Source organism: Hyaena hyaena, unplaced genomic scaffold (genome assembly GCF_003009895.1).
Source record: "Hyaena hyaena isolate Hyena2069 unplaced genomic scaffold, ASM300989v1 scaffold_1402, whole genome shotgun sequence".
In the NCBI taxonomy this organism is placed as follows: Eukaryota; Metazoa; Chordata; class Mammalia; order Carnivora; family Hyaenidae; genus Hyaena; species Hyaena hyaena.
In genome coordinates this window covers 137,383-152,586 of record NW_024082031.1, presented here as the reverse complement: position 1 = coordinate 152,586, position 15,204 = coordinate 137,383, and the positions used below count along the sequence as shown (strand labels likewise).

Below are 15,204 nucleotides of genomic sequence, written 5' to 3'. Positions count from 1 at the left end.
TTAATCTAGGTGTTTTGTCTGGAAATGGATTTGGTGAACTTGCCTCAACTCTTGAATTTATCCTCAAATGAAATTAATTTTGCGGGGAGCCTGGGTGGCTCAGTCAGTTGAGCATCTGATTTCGGCTCGGGTTATGATCTCACGGTTGGTGGGTTTGAGCCCTGCATCTAGCTCACTGATGTCAGTGCAGAACCCGCTTTGGATCCTTTGTCCCCCTCTCAATCTGTCCCTCTTCCACTCATGCTCTCTCTCAAAAATAAACATTAAAAAATTAATTTTTAAGGATCATTAGATTAATGGCTGTATTAGTTTTGTTTGCCACATCTGTGCATAGCCAAGTACACTGCTTGACACATGGCAAACAGTAACATATTTGTGAAAAGAAAGGAGAAAAGAAAGGAAACAGGGAGGACGGGAAGGAAGTTATAACAGTAGATTCAAGTTCTTGGAATTTTTTCAGAGAGAGAGCACAAGCAAGGCTCTGCCAGTACAGATCCCAATATGGGGCTCAAACCCATGAATTGTGAGATTATGACCTGAGCCAAATCAAGAGTTGGACACTTAACCAACTGAGACACTCAGGAGTCTCTGAATTAGTGTGTGTGTGTGTGTGTGTGTGTGTGTGTGTGTGTAACAGTCATAAATAGGTGTGGAAATTTTGAAGTAACTGTGTAGGTATTAATAAGACAGGGAAATAAATTAGAAATCTTATCCTTCATGTAGATGGGCACTATATATAAATATGAAATAAAGCATCTGGAAAATTCCTACTTTGATTCAGTCCAACTTCTTGTGGGCAGCTTCATGGAAGCAAGTTAATTTTGCATGCTTGGCATTTTAATGGAGTCACTAATTAATGGAGGTATATATTCATTTACTACCAAACATTTATTGGTGGCTTCTTATGTGCCAGGTATTTGTGATAAATAAGCCCACTGACCCAATCAAAGGTGAGATGCGAAGACTCAGAGCACAGTGAAGCAAGGCTTTAATCAACATTCTTGCAAGCGTGGGTGTCTGATGGACAGGCACAGTTGGGCCAGTTACAGCAGACACTTTATCTCCCAGTGTGCAAGTCCTTCCCCAGATTCCTCATTGGCTGAGTACTCCAGAGGTTACAGCCTTACCCAGAAGTTGTCTATGCCCATGTAAGGCAACAAGTAGTCTGACTGGAACAAATGTACATACCTTGAAGTGACACAGACTTCAGTTCTTTGGTGCATGCTTATTGCAAAGCCCAAAACATGCGGAGGAAGTGAAGTGTCTAAGGGTTTTGGACTCCATTGTTGGGGGAGGGGGTTGTACATACTTCCAATAGGTTGTAAACCTAGTGTTAACTATACAGCAGTTTTTATTTTGTATTTCTGAAAATGAATCATCTCACTTTTCACAGCACTGTAATGCACTGAAGTTATAAAAATGAATAAGATATGATTTCTGCCCACAAAAAGCTCAGATTGGTGGGAAGAGATCTATTGTAGTGATGGTTACTAAAAACCATAGAATTGTAAAATTTAGGTTGGTGATTTGTATGATATATGAAATAGATATCAATAAAACTATTTTTTAATGTTTATTTATTTTTGAGAGAGAGAGAGACAGAGAGATTCTGAAACAGACTCTGCTGTAAGTGCAAAGCCCAACATGGGGCTTGAATCCACAAACCGTGAAATCGTGACCTGAGCCAAAGTCCGGCCCTCAACTGATTGAGACACCCAGGCACCCCTCATTAAAACTGTTTAAACAAACAAAAGCAGATATCCCTGGGTAGTGTACAAAACCAGGAAGAGGTGGCCATAACTCAGGGAGGAGGGAGTGAGTAAAGTTTGAGCCAGAATGTTTAGAAAGTTATCTAGGGAGTTGGTGAAAAATATTCATTCTAAAGAGAGGGGGAATGAAGTGTGTGTGTGTGTGTGTGTGTGTGTGTGTGTTTGGAGTGGAAGAAGGATGTTGGCAGCTATTTGAGGCTGGGGAGATAAGCAGAGGACAGGGGAGCTCGAGTGAGTGAGTGTGTATGTGTGTGTGTGGGGGTGTAGTTTTAAATTAAACTGGGAAGTGATATAATCTGATCAGATTCATTTTAGATTAAATGATGCTGCCAACAGCTGTGACGTAATGGAAAGGATACTGATTTTTTTTTCAGTAGTAATAATCTGTGCGTAGATCTCAGACCTACCATTTTAAAACCATAAGTGTTACATAAAAATTTCAAATATTATTCAATTTATCCTAATGTGCCACCTTGCCAAAAGAAGGAAAATGTAGAGCTGATTGATGTTAAGGTTAACTTAAAACCACTTTGATCGTGAGTTGAGATAAAAAGAAAGTGAGTGGGATACCCACCTTGGGTGGTAGTGGAAAGCCTGGCGAATTTTAACGTTTTTACAGGCTGGAAAATTGGGCGATAGAAGCTGGTGAGATCCTTCATATCCTTCTGTTTTTCATGCTTTTCTGGGTACTTTCACAATATATTAACATTATCGTTCCGAGTTCATTTGCAGAATCAAAGAGGAAAAAAAGGAATAAAATAGGGGAACGCCAACATTTTCGACGACGAGATTTCTCTGAAGATGGTTTAAGCTGCCGTCCCGGAACCACGAAACACACGGTCCTAGCACGGAAGACTAGCACCGGAGCCTGAGTGTAACACCGCCACGGGACACAGGCGTTGTTCGCCCTTCCCTGCAGCCTTGAGAACCTGTTTTGGTTCCCGCCCCTTTTCCTCTTGCTCTTCCTAATCCTTCCCCCTCTGCCAATTCCGGAGGGGAACCCTTTTTGTTTCTTCCAAGTTGAAGCGTGGGACCCATTTCGTCAATACAATCCGGAATCGTCGACATGGCGGCGACCATAAGATGCCTCGGTAGAGGTAAAGCAAGGAGTTGTCTGAGCTTCGGGGGGAAATAGCTCTGGCGGGGAGTCTCCAGTTGTAAGGTGGACTCTCCTAGACACGGGTCTAAACTGGGGCTCGAGAAGCTCCCTGCTGTTTTGGGGTTCTAAGTCCTCTAGAGGGTTATTACTACTTAAAAGCGACCTTATCAAAGGTTTGACTCCTTTCTGGAGCCGTCCACTATAAGGGTGTGTGTGTGGGGGGAGAATGCACCCTGCACCCTTCCTTCCCCCCTCCCCCCCCCCCCAAGTCACCTGTAGGGACGGAGGCCAAGACACGTTCTGTCTGCTTTACTGGGGGTGTGGGCTGCGCGGGAAAGGAGTTTGATAAGTGAGTTCTGGAATGGAAGAGGTGATGTATTTGAGTGATCTACAGCTGTAAACTTGAACACTTTACAAAATACTCATTGGTGCTTTTGGGAGTACATTGTTGCAGGCGAATCTTTAACGTACAGACCTTGCCTAATCTGCATCAACATTTATCATTTGGAGACGAATTGTGTAGTACTTCTTGGTAGCAGCTGCTTTCAGCACTTAGTAAGTTCCAGTTTATTGTCTAGGAGGATAGTTCATTTTTGGTACAATGCTTTTTTTTTTTGTACAGTGCTTTTTAATTTTTGTTTTGTGTTTTTGAGGCAGTGATACTTTTTGTTATTTAATTAAGGTAGCTCGTTAGGTGGAGGCAGCAGCAAGCATCGCTCTCATTTTACAGAGGAAGAAACATCCTGTTAAAGTCAGTGGCAGAGGAAGAACTGAAGCTTCATTCATAGGCCAGTAATTTTTTTTTTTTTTAACTGCATCCTAGGTTTTTCTTTGAGCTTCTTAGAGGAACATTTAGTGTCAAGACCAGCATTCTGTATTTGGGATAGTTGTTGCTTAAGAGTGGTGGCAAGAGATCACGACAGCTCCTGATAACTACTAAGTGAGCAAAAGGACTAATAGCATTATCTTCATTGTATGGCAGAAATAACATTACATTAGACAAGCCAAAAGGAGAACTGAATGTTATCCTCTGCTTGCCACATTTTCTTCTCTTGGCTTCTAGGATTCCTCACTCCCATATATATATATATATATATATATATATTTTTTTTTTTTTTCTCACCTGTCATTTCTCACATTACTGTGCTGGTTCCTCCTCCTCTTACGTTGGAATGTCTTAGGGCCCAGGATCCCATCTTTCACCTTCATGTCTTCTGTATACAAGTTATTCACTCCTTGGGTGATCTCATTTAAGTGTCCTGGCTTTGACTATTGTCTATATCTTAATGACTCTCAAATTTATATTTGTTGTCTATGTCTAATGGTTCTCAAATATATATCTACAGTTGAAGCATCTCCTGAACTTTACATTCTTAAACTCATCTGCCAGTTCTAGATCTCCACTTGTGTATCTCATAAGCACTTAACACTTGTCTGAAATCAAACTCCTCATAGCCTGTGGTCATTTCCATCTCATTTATGACAACTTCGTTGTTTCAGTTGTCTGGGCCAAAACCTCAGAATATCCTCAACTCCCTATATCCCCTATACTTCATGTTAAATAGTTGACAAATCTTGTTGGTTTTACCCTCAAAATAAAATCCAGAATCTAACTTCTCCCTCTTCTATAGCAACTACTTTGCATGCCGTTACCATTTCATGTGGATTTCTGTATATTCTCAACAAGTAATGAAATTGGTCGTATAAGAACTTAAATCATATTTCTCTTATGCTCAAAATTCTGCAAAGCCTCCCCATTTTTCTAAATATAAAGTCCTTAGAATGGCCTACAGTTGTTCTGTCCGTATTGTTATCCACTATTGAACACTTCAGACATGGCTAATCTGAATTGAGTGTGTCAAATACACATTAGATTTTGAGGACTTAGTACCAAAAAAAGTAAAATACCTGGAGTTTTTATATTGAAAACATGTGGAAATGACAAAAATTTGTGGTATTAGCTGTAATAAAATATGTTAATTTTTATTAATTTCACTGGTTTCTTTTTTACCTTTTTTTGTGGCTACTGGAAAATTTAAAATTACACATGTAGTTTACATTATACTTCCATTGGATAGCACTGGCCGAGGGGCTTCCACGTCATCTTGTGCCTGCCTAGTCCCACCGCCACTTACCCAGCTTACCTCTCTGACCTCTTCACAGCTCACTCAGTGTGCTCTAACCACACTAGCTCCCTTGCTTCCTTCCTTCCAAAGCAGCCTCCATGCTGACAGCAGTGAGCCTGATATGGGGCTTGAATTCACAAACTGCGAGAACATCACCTGAGCTAAAGTCCGACACTCAGCTGACTGAGCCATGCAGGCACCCCTACCATGTGTGATTAAAAAAAATTTTTTTTTTAAATATTTTTTATTTATTTCTAGGAGAGAGAGAGAGACAGCGTGAGCAGGGGAGGGTCAGAGAGAGAGGGAGTCACAGACTCTGAAACAGGCTCCAGGCTCCGAGCTGGCCGTCAGCATAGAGCCCGACGCGGGGCTCGAACCCACGAACCGCGAGATCATGACCTAAGCGAAAGTCGGACGCTTAACCGACTAAGCCACCCAAGCGCCCCTAAAAAAATTTTTTTTAATGTTTATTTATTTTTGAGAGATAGAGACACAATGTGAGCAGGGGAGGGTCGGCACAGATCCCCACACAGGGCTCTAACTCATAAAGTGAGAGGTCATGATCTGAGCTGAAGTGAGATACTCAGCTGACTGAGCCACCCAGGTGCCCCTGCCATTTACTTTTGTTGCTTAAAATTATGTTTGTGAAATTCATCCATATATATTTATCCATTATACTGTAGATAAATGTTTGTGTTCTTTTCTACAGTTTTGCCATTATAAAAATATGATGATGATGACGACGACGACCTATTGTAATTCCAGTATAGTTGACGTAATGTGTTGTATTAGTTTCAGGTGTACAATATAGTGAGTCAGCAATTCTATACATTACTCAGTGCTCATCATCATAAGTGTGCTGTTAAAACCTCCCCTTCACCTATATCACCCATCCCCCCATCCACCTCCCCTCTGGTAACCATCAGTTTCTTCTCTATAGTTAAGAGTCTGTTTTTTAGGTTTTATCTCTTCTGCATTTGTTTTGTTTCTTAAATTTCACATATGGGTGAAATCATATGGTATTGGTCTTTCTCTGACTTCACATGCCATTATAATTTCCTTTTTTTTTTTTAACCTTTTTAAAAAGTTTATTCATTTGTTTTGTGAGAAAGCAAGCATGAGCAGGGGAGGGGCAGAGAGGAAGGGAGGGAGAGAATCAGAACCAGGCTCTGTGCACTAGTGGTGTGGAGCCCCACGTGGGGCTCAGTCTCACAAACTGAGATCATGACCTTAGCTGAAATCAAGAGTCTGCTGCCTAACCTACTGAGCCACTCAGGCACCCCACCGTTATAATTTCTAGATCCATCCATGTTGTTGCAAACGGCATGATTTCATTCTCTATGGCTGAGTATTATTTCTTTTCTTCTTTTTTTAAATTTTATCTGAGTGGGGCAGAGATGGGCAAAGGGACAGAGGGGAGGAGAGAGAATCCCAACCAGTCTCCATGCTCAGTGCAGAGTCCAATGTGGGGCTCGATCCCATGACCCTGGAATCATGACCTGAACTGAAATCACTAGTTGGACGCTCAATTGACTGAGCCACCCAGGTGCCCCTTAATTATTGTAGCCTTCCATGCCCAATGTGAGGCTTGGACTCATGAACCCGCAGTCAAGATTTGATACTCCAGTACCACACTGTTTTCATTATTGCAGATTTGTAGTATATTTTGAAATCTTGGAGTGTGATGCCTCTAGTTTTGTTTTTCTTTTTCCAGATTGCTTTGGCTATTCAGGATCTTTTGTAGTTCCATACAAATTTTAGGATTATTCTATTTCTGTGAAAAATGCTTTTAGTATTTTGATAGGGATTGTGTTAAGTCTGTAGGTTGCTTTTCGTAGTATGGACATTTAAACAACATTTATTCTTCCAATCCTTGAACATGGAATATGTTTCCATTTGTTTGTGTCCTCTTCAGCTTCTTTCATCGGTGTTTTCTAGTTTTTAGAGTACAGGTCTTTCACCTCTTTGGTTAAATTTATTCCTTCGTATTTTATTATTTTTTTGTTGCCATTGTAAATGGGACTGTTTTCTTAATTTCTCTTTCTTCATTATTAATGTATAGACAGGCAGTGGATTTCTGTATATTGACTTTGTGTCCTGTGACCTTACTGAATTCATTATCAGTTATAGTAGTTTTTTAGTGGAGTCTTTTGGGTTTTCTGTATAAAGTGTCGCATCACCTGCAAATAGGGGAAAGTTTGACTTCTTCCTTTGGATCTTTTTATTTCTTATTATTGTCTGATTGCTGTGACCAGGACTTCCAGTAATATGTTGAATAAAAGTGGTGAGAATGGACATCCTTGTCTTGTTCCTGACCTTAGGGGGAAAGCTCTGTTTTTCCCCATTGAGGGTGATGTTAGCTATGGGTTTTTCATATAAGACATTTATTATGTTCAAGTATGTTCCCTCTAAACCTACTTTGTGGAGGGTTTTTATCTTGACAGGATGTTGTACTTTGTCAAATGCTTTTTCTGCATCTGTTGAAATGATGCTATGTTTTTTTTTATCCCTTCTCTTATTGATGTGATATATCATGTTGATTGATTTGAGAGCATCGAACTACCCTTGCATCACAGGAATAAATCCCACTTGATCATGGTAAATGAGTTTTTTAATGTATTGTTGGATTCATTTTACTAATGTTTTATTGAAGATATTTGCATCTATGTTCATCAGGGATATTAGCCTGTAGTTCTCTCTTTTTTGTAGTGTCGTTATTCTCATTTCAACATCAGGGTGATGCTAGCCTCATAGAATTAATTTGGATGCTTTCCTTCCTTTTGAATTTTTGGAATAGTTTGAGAAGAATAGGTAAATCTTCTTTAAGTGTTTGGTAGAATTTATCTGTGAAGCCATTGGGTCTTGGACTTTTGTTTGTTTTTTGGAATTTTGATTACTGATTCAATTTCATTGCTGGTAATCTGTTTATTTTCTGTTTCTTTCTACTTCAGTTTTGGTAGATTATATGTTTCTAGGAATTTACCCATTTTTCTATGTAGTCCAATTTGTTGGCATATGGGTTTTCATTACACTCTCATAATCCTTTGTATTTCTGTGGTATCAGTTGTCATTTCTCCTCTTTCATTTCTGATTTTCTTTGAGTTCTTTCTCTCTCTCTTTCTCTGATGAGTCTGGCTCCAGGTTTATCAATTTTGTTGATGTTTCAGAGAACCACCTCTTGGTTTCTGTTTTTTTCTTTTTTTTCATTTATTTCTGCTTTAATCTTTATTATTTTATTTCTTTTGCTGTTTTTGAGTTTTGTTTGTTTTTCCTTCTCTAGCTCCTTTAGGTATATGATTAGATTGTTTTTTTGAGATAGACTTGTATTGCTATAAACTTTCCTCTTAGAACAGCTTCTGGGGACGCCTGGGTGGCTCAGTCAGTTAAGCGTCCCACTTCGGCTCAGGTCATGATCTCACGGTTCGTGTGTTTGAGCCCCACGTTGGGCTCTGTGCTGACGGCTAGCTCAGAGCCTGGATGGAGCCTGTTTCAGATTCTGTATATCTCTCTCTCTCTGCCCCTCCCCTACTCACACTGTCTCTCTCTCTCTCTCAGAAATAAATTTAAAAAACATTTAAAAAAAACAAACAAACAGCATTTGCTGCCTCCCAGAGATTTTTGACCATTGTGTTTTCATTTCCATTTGTGTGCATGTATTCTTTGATTTCCTCTTTGATTTCTTGGTTGACCTATTCATTGTTTAGTAGTGTGTTATTTAACCTTCATGTATTTGTGTTTTTTCCAGATTTTTTCTTGTGGTTGATTTCTAGTTTCATAGTGTTGTGGTCAGAAAAGATGCATGGTATAACTTCGATCTTTTTTAATTTGTTGAGACTTGCTTTTGTGGCCTAATGTGTGACTTATTTTGTAGAATTTTCCATGTTCTGAATATATCTGTTAGATCCATCTTGTCCAATGTGTCATTTAAAACCACAGTTTCCTTGTTGATGTTCTGTTTGGTTGATCTTTCATTGATGTAAGTGAGATGTTAAAGTCCCCTACTATTATTATTACTGTTGATTGCTCCTTTTGTGTTTGTTATTCTTTGCTTTATGTATTGGGTGCTTGTTGCATGCATATTTCCAATTGTTACATCTTCTTGTTCTGTTTTCCCCTTTATGATTATACAGGGTCGGTCTCCTTCCTTCCTTCCTTCCTTCCTTCCTTCCGTCCGTCCGTCCGTCCGTCAGTTTTATCCAATATAAATATTGCTACCCTGGCTTTCTTTTCACTTCTATTTGCATGATAAATGCTTTTCCATACCTTCACTTTTAACCTGCACATACCTTTTTTTTTTTCTTTTTAAGTAAACTCTACCCCACTGTGGGGTGCGAAAACATGACCCTGAGATCAAGAGTCTCATGTTCTGATTGAGCCAGATATGGCACCCCAATCTGCACATCTTTAGGTCTGAAATGAGTCTCTCGTAGCCTCATATAGATGGATGTTGGTTTTTTATCCATTTTGTTGCTCTATCTTTTGACTAGAGTGTATATTCCATTTATTCAAAGTAATTGTTGATAGGTATGTACTTATTGCCATTCTGTTACTTGTTATATGGTTCTTTTTGGAGTTGTTCTTTGCTTCTCTCATGCTTTGTTGGCTCTCTTTAGTGATATACTTGGATTTCTTTCTCTTTATTTTTGCATATTTATTGCTGGTTTTGATCTCTGGTTTCCATTAGGTTTATATATAACATCTTATGCATACAACAGTCTAAATTAATTTGATTATTGCTTAAGTTAGAACCCATTCTTTATTCCTGTCCTCACACTTTATAGGTATATGGTGCCATACCTTACATGCTTTTATTTTGTGAATTCCTTGACTGATTTTTATAGGTGAACTTATTTTTACTGCTTTTTTGTTTCCTACTTTTCTTACTCTTACTTACGGTCTTTGCCTTCCACTCAAAGAGTCCCTTTTAACATTTTTTTACTTTTTTTTTTAATGTTTTATTTATTTCTAGGAGAGAGAGAGAGAGACAGCATGAGCAGGGGAGGGTCAGAGAGAGAGGGAGTCACAGACTCTGAAACAGGCTCCAGGCTCCGAGCTGGCAGTCAGCACAGAGCCTGATGCGGGGCTCGAGCCTGCAAACCGCAAGATCATGACCTAAGCGAAAGTTGGATGCTTAACTGACTAAGCCACTCAGGCGCCCCCCTTTTAACATTCTTATAAGGCTGATTTACTGTTCATGACTTCCTTTAATTTTTGTTTGGGAAACTGTCTCCCTCTATTTTGAAAGATAACTTTGCTGGATACAGTATTCTTGGCTGCAGTTTTTTTCCCCCCACAGCACTTTGAATATATCTAGCACTCCCTTCTTACCTGCAAAATTTGTGCTGAAAAATCTGCTGATAGCCTTATGGAGTTTCCTTTGGATGTAACTTTTCTGTTGTTGCTTCTAAAATTTTTTCTTAATTATTATTATTATTTTTTGCCATTTTATTTGGTCTTGATGTGGACCTTCTTGGTTTGATTTTGTTTGGAGATCTCTGCACCTCCTGCATCTGGATTTTTGGGTTTTCTCCCCCAGATTTACAATTTTTCAGCTATTATTTTTTCAAGTAAATTTCTACCCCCTTTTCTTTCTTCTGGGATTCTTATAATGTGCATGGTATTATGCCTGATGGTGTTGCTGAGTTCCCTAAGTCTATTTTCATATTTATTATTATTACTTTTTCTCTTTTTTAGTTTTATTGCTTTTCATTACTCTGTCCTCCAGGTCACTACTGTTTTCCATCTAGTGTATTTTTAATTTCAGTTATTGAGTTTTTCATCTTGTTTCTTTTGTTGTTGTTTTCTATCTCTTTGTTAAAGGTCTTACTGAAATTCTTTACTCTTTTCTCAAGCCTAATGAGTTATATTTATGACCATTACTTTAAATTCTTGGGATGCCTGGGTGACAAGGTTGATTAAGCATCTGACTTTGGTTCAAGTCATGATCTCATGGTCTGTGGGTTTGAGCCCCATGTTGAGCTCTCTGCTGACAGCTCAAAGCTTGGAGCCTGCTTCGGATTCTGTGTTTCTCTCTCTCTCTCTCTGTGTCCTACTCCCACTTGTGCTCTGTCTCTCTCTCAAAAATAAACATTAACATTTTTAAAAAATTCTCTATGAGACATATTACTTATCTCCATTTTTTTTAAGTCTCTTGTTGTGAATTTTGCCCTGTTCTTTCATTTGGGAAACACTACTCATCTATCTCCTTATTCTGTCTAACTCTCTGTGTCTGTTTTTGCACGTTAGAAAAGGTAGCTATGTCTCCTGCTCTTGAAAGTAAGGTATTATGAAGAATCGATTTTGTAGTGCTGTGCAATGCAATGTCAAGGTCCCCTATTCACCAGAACCTGGCACTTCAGGCGTGTCTCCTGTGAGTGTTGAATGTGCCCTGCTGTTGTGGCTGAGCCATGTTTGCATTCAGTTCAGTCATCTGTAGTGGCTGTCTTTGTCTTTTATGGGCAGGGTCTGATCCCTGTCATGTTGATGGGCCAGTCTGGGGTCACCTTGGGCTTAAATTGAGTCAGGTCAGATGTTTGCTGGAGATTCAGGGGCATCTAACTGGAGGTGAAAATAGGGGTAGGGTGGTTGGTGCCAGCAAGGTCTGAGTTAGCAGGGCAGGGCCTCCAGAACCAGGGCCTGAGTCAGGTTGCGTTGGAGGGAGCAGATCCACAGAAGTGCTCGGGGTAGGGATGCATGGTGCTAGCAGCATTTGTGTGAATCTGCCGTGCCTGGAAGGAGCATGTCAGCAGGAGAACCAGGGGCAGGGTGCACTGTTAGCAAGTGTTGGCATTGTGCCGGTTCCAAAAGGTGTTGGTGTGTTTATGCAGAGGGTGAGGCATGGAAATTGCTTATCAGCAGTTTTGTTCCTAGAGAAGTCTCTCAAGGATCCCTGGCTCTCCGGCACACACTGAGATTTGTATAAACATATCTCCCTCTCATATACCTGAGGTAGTGTTCAAGCTGCTGTTTCTGTGCTCTGTCTCCATGGGGCTGTTTGTTGGGCAGTCTCTTTAAGGGAAGGGACTCAGTTTCCTTTTGCCCTCCTGGCTCTGCCACCTCTGTCCCTTGAGCTTGCAGATTTCTTTTAAAGTTCCAAATGTTAAGCCTCGCTGATTGTAAGAACTCTGGAAATTTATCCCCTCTCGTTTTCAAAGCCAAATGTCATAGGGATTGATCTTCCTCCCATGGGCTCCCTTGGTGTGAGGGTCTGCTTCTCTGCTTTCTCTGTGCCCATGGCATTCCTTCCTCTTGTGGACAGTCTTGCAGCTCCATTTAGCTCCCAACCGCATCTCTGTCCTTCCTACCATCTTCAAAGGGTCCTCTTCTCTGCTTTTAGCTGTGGAGAGTCTGTTCTGCCAATCTTTGGGTCATTTTCTGGGCTATTTACACTGTTACCTAATTGTATCCCTGGGACGAGATGAGCTTATGGTCCTCCTACTTTGCCATCTTTCCCAGAAGTCTCCTGATGTTATGATGATGTTATTTTTGTGCATGTCTCTTAGTTCCTCTAGGGCATATTCCTAGAAGTGGAATTACTGCATTGCTGATACGTGTATGCCTAGCCTTATTGAGTTATGCCATATTACTTTCCATAATGTATTCCAATTCATACTCTTATCTGCTATGTATAAAATTTATCCTTGGGGCGCCTGGGTGGCTTAGTCGGTTAAGCGTCCGACTTTCACTTAGGTCATGATCTCGCGGTTCGTGGGTTCGAGCCCCGTGTCGGGCTCTGTGCTGACTGCCAGCTCAGAGCCTGGAGCCTGTTTCGGAGTCTGTGACTCCTCTCTCTGACCCTCTCCTGCTCACGCTGTCTCTCTCTCTCTCTCTCCTAGAAATAAATAAAACATTAAAAAAAATTTAAAAAAATTTATCCTTAACATTTCAGCAACCCCAGACTTTTTAAAAAAGGTTTGGGCCGTCTGATGTATGGAAAACATTGCTACTGAAATTATCTCATCTAGAAACTGTTACCTGTCCACAATTAAATCAAAGCACTGTTTTCTTTATTGAAGAAGTCTTGTGAAAACTATATTGTCAGGTGCAGTAAAATACTTAGGGATGTGGTTGATTTACATGCTGGTGTAGTTTTAATTTACAGAACAATGACCAATCTTTATTTATTTATTTTTTTACAAATAGTTTATTGTCAAATTAGTTTCCACATAACACTCAGTGCTCATCCCCACAAGTGTCCTCCTCCATGCCCATCCCTCCTCCCCCCCACATCCATCAGTCCTCAGTTTTTGTCAGCATTCAAGAGTCTCTCCTGGTTTGCCTCTCTCCCTTTCCCCCACCATTTCCGCCCTTCTTCTCCCCCTTGTTCCTCCGTCAAGTTCCTCCTAATCCTCCTATACGTGCAAACATATGATATTTGTCCTTCTCTGCCTGACTTATTTCGCTCAGCATAACACCCTCAAGGTCCATCCATGTTGCTACACATGGCCAGATTTCATTGTTTCTCATTGCCATGTAGTATTCCATGGTATAGATAAACCACATCTTCTTGATCCATTCATCTGTTGATGGACACTTAGGCTCTTTCCATGTTTTAGCTATTGTGGAGAGTGCTGCTATGAACATTGGGGTACATGTGCTCCTATGCCTCAGCATTTCTGTATCCCTTGGGTAAATTCCTAGCAGTGCTATTGCTGGGTCATAGGGGAGTTCTATTGTTAGTTTCCTGAGGAACCTCCACACTGTTTTCCAGAGGGGCTGTACCAGTTTACATTCCCACCAACAGTGTAGGAGGGTGCCCGTTTCTCCACATCCTCGCCAGCATCTAGAGTTCTCTGATTTGCTCATTTTAGCCACTCTGACTGGCGTGAGGTGGTATCTCAGTGTGGTTTTGATTTGTATTTTCCTGATGAGGAGGGATTCTGAGCATCGTTTCATGTGACAATGACCAATCTTTAAATAGCAGTGTCAAATGATTTTGTGGTTTAAGTTAATATTTACGTGATTACAAATGACACTGTGCATTTTTCCATGCATTCATGCTTCATTTATGTTGCCTTTTCAGTTAGAAGCCCGTTAGTCTCTTTTGTTTACTTTTTAATTGGGTTGATATTGCATATTCAGGATATTAATTCTTTGTTATATATGTTGCTATTCTCTCAATTTTTGGCTTATGTTTTACTTTTTTTAAAAAATATTTTTATTTCTAGGAGAGAGAGAGAGAGACAGTGTGAGCAGGGGAGGGTCAGAGAGAGAGGGAGATACAGACTCTGAAATAGGCTCCAGGCTCTTAGCTGGCAGTCAGCACAGAGCCCGACGCGGGGCTCGAACCCACGAACCGCGGGATCATGACCTAAGCGAAAGTCGGACGCTTAACCGACTAAGCCACCCAGGCGCCCCTGTCTTTCACTTTTTTAATAAAGAGATATTCTTAACACTAATAAGTCACTTTTTGGCTAGTGCTTTTGTGTTTTGTTTGTGAAATTGGTCCCACCCAAACGATCAAAAAATACTTACCTGTATTCTGAAAGCTTTTAGTTTTGCCATTCAAATGTAAATCCTTAGTCCATCCAGATTTGATTGGTGTGTGTGTGTGTGTGTGTGTGTGTGTGTGTGTGTTATGAGATAGGGATCTAAATCTATTCTTTTCCCTATGAATAATCTCTTAACACCACTTAATTGAATTCTTTGCACAGTGATCTACAATAACATTTGCCATATTTCAGATATCCACATGTGTATGGGTCTGTTGCTGGGCTGTTTTTGTTTTATTAATTTGTCTTTCTATACCTGTGCCAAAGCAAAGTGTCTTAATTACCATAGCTTCCTAACACGTTGATCTCTGGTAAGGCGATTCTCTCCACTTAGCTGTTACTCTTCAGAAGTACATTGGACAACTCTGTGAATGTATTATATAAAAGGAAAAAGTTTAAATTATTACTAAGAAATTCAGGATATATATTCCGTAGTAACAGAGCTAACACACGCTGTTGAACCTGAACTGCATTAAGTTAAAAATAAATGAAGATGGGGCACCTGGCTGGCTCAGTCAACAGTGCATATGATTGTAGATTTCAGGGTTGTACATTTGAGCTGCACATTGGGTGTAGAGATGACTTACAAATAAAATCTTAAAAAAAAAAATGACAGATTGATCAATTAGATGTTTACTTGGCTTTAGTTTCAAGTATTGCAGCTTGTACTATTACACTTAAAAAACTTTTTGTAATGTTTATTTATTTTTGAGAGAGAG

General features: G+C 40.0%; 1 protein-coding gene across 2 annotated transcripts in view; it reads left to right on the top strand.

Annotated features, from left to right (window-relative positions):
* LOC120225428 (39S ribosomal protein L1, mitochondrial-like) overlaps positions 1-15,204 on the top strand; it is a 140,365-nt gene that overhangs the window by 41,080 nt on the left and 84,081 nt on the right. The window contains exon 5 of one of the 2 annotated variants that reach the window (XM_039223631.1): positions 2,502-2,866. In XM_039223631.1, coding sequence (XP_039079562.1) covers positions 2,836-2,866 — 31 coding nt within the window. In that variant the 5' untranslated portion in view covers positions 2,502-2,835. Of the gene's footprint in view, positions 1-2,501; positions 2,867-15,204 lie in introns of those variants that run through there. The other variant, XM_039223630.1, reaches the window with a different exon arrangement.